The 6,127-nt window shown below is 52.5% G+C and overlaps 1 protein-coding gene across 1 annotated transcript; it reads left to right on the top strand.

Moving 5' to 3' along the window:
• The first annotated feature begins 357 nt into the window (after positions 1-357).
• On the top strand, positions 358-6,127 carry LOC114809101 (serine protease 33-like). The gene is made up of 7 exons (XM_029058051.1): positions 358-364; positions 1,892-1,954; positions 3,204-3,305; positions 3,501-3,663; positions 4,565-4,836; positions 5,591-5,799; positions 5,957-6,127. Exons 1-7 carry the CDS (start codon positions 358-360, stop codon positions 6,125-6,127), a joined length of 987 nt encoding a protein of 328 aa, XP_028913884.1.

Genomic DNA, 6,127 nt, shown 5'->3' with positions numbered 1-6,127 from the left:
TGGGCAGTGGTCCTTATTTAAAGTTCCACTCTTTCTACCTCCCAGCCTTCCACCATCTCTTCCCAGGCCCAGCAGACTTACCCACCAAATCCTACTTCTTCCTTGTGACTTTCTCTCTCCTGGAGACTTACCAGCTCAGCTCTCTTGTTACTTCCCGCTCAGGATCCATCAGTCCCTCCACTTACCAGATCCAATTCCATCAGTTCCCTGTCTAGTCCCAAGACACCTTCTAGCTCTGAACAGGGCCCTGGAGAAGATCTGGGCCTGGGCCCGTGGACCCCCCGGTCGGGGTCACAAAAAAAAAGATCTGCTGCTCACTTTTGGGAACCTCTCCCAAAGAGGCAACTTGGTGAAGTGATGGCTGGTAAGTGGCAATTGGTGGTCCCAGAGGACACCACACTTTTTCCGGCAGGGGGAAGGGAGGTAATCGAAATGTGTCTAATTTCCAAGGGCCAGTCACATTAGGGTTCAGAGACTGTAGAGACACAAGAGATTTAAGCAGGAGGAGAAGAAAAACTTGACCTAGAGGAGGAGGAAAAACCAGGGCCCAGAGAGAGAAAGGAAGCAATTTTTCCTAGTGGAAAGAACAATGGCCTGGCAGTCTATAGACCGGGGTTCTAATCCTGCCTTGGTCACTTGCCTGCTCTGTGATCCTGGAAAATTCACTTAACTTCTCTGTGCTTCAGATTCCCCAACAGTACTGATGCTTGTGAAATGCCTGTGTTTGCCTCGACCCTTTAGACTCTGAGTCACGTGTGGGACAGGGACTGGGTCTCATCTGATTATACTATGTCACCCTAACATTTAGGACAGAGCAAGTGTTTTACAATCAATCAATCACTTGTATTCACTGTATTCACCCCACCATCAGTCCCACAGCACTTATAATAATCATGATACTTTTTAATTGCTTAGTGAATATCAAGCCCTGTCCTAAATGCTGGGATAGATAGAAGATATTCAGGTTGCCCACTCCTACCTCATCTTGCTATTTTCCTACTACAACCCAGCCCACACACTTCGCTCCTCTTATGCTAACCTTCTCACTGAACCTCGATCTCGTCTATCTCGAGGCTGACATCTCATCCATGTCCTGCCTCTGGCCTGGAATGCCCTCCCTCCTCACATCCAACAGGGAATTACTCTTCCCCCAGCTTCAAAGTCTTTATTGTGGGTGGGGAATTTGTCTCTTATGCTGTTATATTGTACTTTCCCAAGCACTCAGTACAGAGCACTGCACACAGTGAGTGCTCAGTAAATATGATTGACTGACTGAAGGCAGTGGGGGTGGAGGAGCTAGTGGAATTGAGTAAGAACTAAGAAGAAGGGAAAGTGGTGGCAAAGATCACCCTCTTGTGAAAGGAATTTGAAGAATTCGAGGAAAGGCAGGTGAACCCACCTAAAGCCAAGGAATGAAGGTCAGTTAGCCTAATCTCTGTGGATTGGAACTGGGTCTGGGAAGAACTTTGGTGCCAAAGTCACCATCTGGTAACTCTTTTTTTCCCTTCTCAGAATGAGAGCACCAGGACACTGTTTCTTTGTTCTCTGTGCATGTCTGTGAGCATTCCTGCCTTGCCCATTCCACCTCTCTGGGTTTTTGGGAAAGGACCTGGGGGAGGGCTAGGCGGCAGAAATCCTGAGGGAGGAACTCTGGGAGAAGACAAGTGCATTTCTGGCTTCCTCCTCTTCCTGCTTCTCCTCCTACTTCTTAATAATAATTATTGTACTTGTTAAGCTCTTGTTAAGTATCAAGCACTGGTCTAGGCACTGGGGTAGACACAAGTTAATCAGTTTGAACACAGTCCCTGTCCCACATGGAGCTCACATTCTCCTCCTCCTCCTTTTCCTTCTCCTCTTCATCCTCCTCCTTCTTCTGCTCTTCCTCCTTCAGCTCTGCTGGCAGGCCGAGGCTACAGCAACAGTTGGGTGTGTTATGGCAAGAGTTGTGCGGAGCGTGCGTTTGACTATGGCCTTGTCAGAGGCTAGGATTAGGCCTACAAGAGCCATGGCACTTAAGGAGCGTACCTAGAAGCTGGCTGGAGAGTAGTCATTCTGGTTCAAGAAGGGGGAAAGAAAATGAAAGAAGTGACCAAGGTCAGAGGGGAGGCTGTTTCAGATCACCCTGAGATGGAAAAATCTAGAGGACACCTAGGGACCAGGTACCAGAAGAAAAATACTTTCTCACAGAGTTGAGCGCCTGCCTAGTGGCCCAGGGGAGCTCCTGGCTTAGTCAGAGCCAGCTTCTTTCCAACCCAGAGACCCATATTCCCACAGACCCTGTGTCCTCTTATCCCCAAACCCCCCAATTTTTCTCTCTGTTCTCAGAGCTCAGTGGGCAGGCTTCCAAGGCAGGAGGAAAAGAGGGGCTGGTGGTGTGAGCTCACTGGGCTGAGAAGGGGACAGGCCAGAGAGGACCCTGGAATAGAAGTCCTGGAGGGAGGGAGTAGGAGAGGAGAGGTCAGGAGCAGGGACAAAGAGGGACAGAGGGAAAAGAAGGTGGAGTTTGGGCGGGGTGGGATGGTGGGAGGGTCCTGGTTGGGGCTTTATATTGGGCCTGGGTGGAACACGGACCGCAGTTGGGGTGAGCAGCAGCCATGGAGATGACTTGCAAAGTTTGGGCTCTGGGGTTGGTGACTGTGCTTGGTGAGTTACAGGAGGCCCCTTCCACAATTTCCTCTCTCCCTCCAGGTCCGGTGCATCTCCAGCACCTTCCAAACAAATTCTGGAGACCCCAGCTCTCCTCTGGTCCCAAGAGTCCCCACTACCCTCTGGACCTACTCCCCCCAGCTCCTGTATTGGACCAAGGAGTCCCCATTCCACCCCAGCCCCTTTAGTTGGGCCCCGGAGTTCCCATCTCCCCGCTACCCCGCTGACCCTTTCTGTCACCCTCAGGTGTTCCCTGAACTCTCAGCTCTCCCTTTTGCCCCTCAAATCCAAATGCTTGGTGTCTACAGGCCTTCATGCCATTTCAGGGGAAACCATGTACTTCACCCTTATCCCCTGCCCTGCTGACTTCCTAGGGCCACACCCAGGAGTCCTCTTTTCTGAGCCTGACTCTTGCATCACCTGCCCAGGGAGGGACTATGGAGTCCCTATCTCTCAGCGACTCACCTGCCCCTTCCCAGATCTGGCAGCTGCTTCTCCCCGATCTCCTTTTGGAGGCAAGATGGGTTGGCGAACTCCTTGGGTTCTTTTCTCCACAGGGATAGTTCTTCTCGTCCCTTCGGGCTCCACCCTTCCCCTTGCTGAGACTTACGGCTTGGACGACCCTGAAGAAGGAGAAAATCAGACCAACTTTAATATAGGTGAAGAGGAGCTGGGGACAGAATCGGTCCTGGGCTCTCAGAGAAACTGAAGTTAGGAAGGAGAGCTGAAGGAAAGAGGGAGTGGGGGAAGGCTGAGGCCGGGGGAGAAGGGAGGGTTTGAAGGGTGGAGACCAGGACGCCTGGATCCTGGGAGCTCGGGCTGATGCGCTCTCGACTCTCTCTCTCTCCCTACAGTCTGCGGCCAATCTTCCAACTTTAATCGGGTGGTCGGGGGAGAGGATGCCAAGGATGGAGAATGGCCCTGGCAGATCAGCCTCTTTTTGCGTGACTCACACTACTGTGGAGGCAGCCTGCTCACCAACTCCTGGGTCCTCACTGCCGCCCATTGCGTATTCCAGTAAGCTGGCCATTTCGCCTTGGTTGAAAACTGGGGTATCAGGCCTCCTATCTTCGGCTCGCACCCCGTCCCTTGTCTCTCCACCTGAATGTGCAGGAGAATCAAGGCAAGGGAGGAGGGGGGAAGACCAGAAGTGTGGGGTTAGAGTCTCCAAGCAATTGAGGTTACATCACAAGTCCTAGAGTGCTGTGAAACCCCAGTGGAATCGGCACTGAGCATGCTCCAGACCAGTTTTGGCAAGCTAGTGGTTGATAATGACCTTGAGCAGGTGGGGTGGGTGGAAGACCAGCTTGGCCATAACTGTCCCGATTTGGGCACACCTGGTTGTTTTCTCCAATTGGCTGGAATGGCCTCAAAATATTCAAGATGGCCCCCAAAATTCCAGACAGTCCTCACTAAGCCAGGACAAATGGCCACCCAACCTCTAGGGGATTCCTCTAAGAACTCCCTTCACTTAAGAGGAAAAAGGGCAGTGGGAGAGAAGATGAGAGCTTGGTGAGGCAGGACACCTGGGGCTTGAAAAAGATGAGATGGTTAATGGGTTATAAAGGAGAAGACGCTCACCTGGAGCAAGAGACAAAATGGCCACCGGGCAGGGGACCCTGAAAGAACGACAGGGGATGATGGAGGAGGGTCGGGGCACCTTGAGTGGGAGGAGACCGCAAGGAGTAAGGGGAGAGTTATAGAATGTGAGGTGAAATCACAATCCGTCAAGGCAGGTAGTTGTGTGAGTTGTAGAGGAAGAAGTGATGAAGGCCCAAAACAGGTTGTACGGTTTACAGATCCCTCCTCCTTCCTGCCTCCTGCCACATGAAAAAAAAAAATCCACTCATCCAGAGTGGAAAACGGCACTTGTGGAAAAATAGGTGAGTGGTCCTTTCTATCTTCCTTCCTCCCCCAGTCGGGAGCCGTCCGATTATTCCGTGGTCCTGGGAACAAACACCCTGGAGCCTATCGGCCCGGATGGCGTCGTCCGCAAAGTGAAAAAGATTGTGGCGCACCCAGACTTCACAGCTCACATCAAAGACAGCAGTGACATTGCCCTCCTGGAGCTCTCAGAACCAGTGTCCTTCACAGAGAAGATTCAGCCCATCTGCATCGCCGACAACTCCTCCCGGCCCGCCTCCGGCACACCCTGCTGGGCGACTGGGTGGGGAAGCCTCGGGGTGGAAGGTGAGGCAACCAGCCCCTGATATAACCCTAACCCTAACTAGGATTCCACATCCCAGCTAGCCCCCCTCCCACCCTACCCAGCCCTTGCTTTCCCTGAGGACTCAGCCATGCTCTGAAGTGGACCTCCTGGCCCTCAGACCCTGACTCCTCCCCACACCCTGCTCTCCTCCCAGGAACCACCTCCTGTTCCCAGCCCCGTCTCCCCTTACTTCACCAAGCTCACCCCATAACGCCCTGGTCCCCTCCTCCCCCTCTTTCCATCCACCCCAGAATCTCATCCAATGGCTAAACCTCCTTCCAGGCCTCTTTTCAAGTTCTCTCTGAAGCAGCCTGATATGGTGGGAAAAGCACAGGCCCGGGAGTCAGAGGACCTAGGTTCTCCCCCCGGCTCCAACACTTGCCTTTTGGACAAATCACCTAACTGCTCCATGCCTCAATTTACTCATCTGTAGAATGAGTATTCAATACCTGTTACTGCTTTTACTGAGACTGTGGGCCTCATGAGAGGTAGGGACTGTGTCCAACCTGATAGTCTTGTGTCTATCCCAGTATGGGACTTAGCCCATGGTAAACATTGAAAAATACTATAATCATAATAATAATGATAATAATTATTATTATATTGTCATAATTAATTCTCTCCTGAAAGCCATGTATCATTCATCCCTCTGGCCCCCATAGTCCCAGTTCTTATCTGTGGGGCAGAGCTGAGGCTCAGATCAAATCCTTGCCCTCTCTCTTGCTCTTCTCCCAGGTGGAAACCTGCCACCTCCCCAGGCTCTCCAGAAGATCGAATTGCCTCTCATCTACCGTGAGGCCTGTGATGACCTCTACCATCTGTCCGATCAGCCTTCTCCCACCAGCCCCTCCCCACGGGATGACAACGATCTTCCTAAGGGCCCCATCATCGTAGAGGGCATGATCTGTGCCGGCTACCCAGAGGGCAAGCGGGACGTCTGCTTCGTAAGGAAACGCACCCCGGTTCTCCCTAGTTGGGTCCTACTCAGTGGGCAACCCTCACGTTCCTCACCCACAACGTAAGCTCGTTGTGGGCAGGGAATGTGTCTATCAAGAATGTGTCTATCAACTCTATTGTACTGCACTCTTTGTTCTGTTGCAGGGTGACTCTGGGGGCCCTCTTTCCTGCCCAGTGAATGGAGTCTGGGTGCTGACCGGCATAGTGAGCTGGGGGGTGGACTGCGGCTCCCCCAACCACCCTGGTGTCTACACCGACGTGGCCACGTACACCTCCTGGATCCTCGAGAATATTCCTCAAGGGGACGGAAACTAG

This window comes from Ornithorhynchus anatinus, chromosome 2, assembly GCF_004115215.2.
Source record: "Ornithorhynchus anatinus isolate Pmale09 chromosome 2, mOrnAna1.pri.v4, whole genome shotgun sequence".
NCBI lineage: Eukaryota > Metazoa > Chordata > Mammalia > Monotremata > Ornithorhynchidae > Ornithorhynchus > Ornithorhynchus anatinus.
Note: the sequence above shows the minus strand (reverse complement) of the source record. Positions and strands in the feature narration are given on the sequence as shown.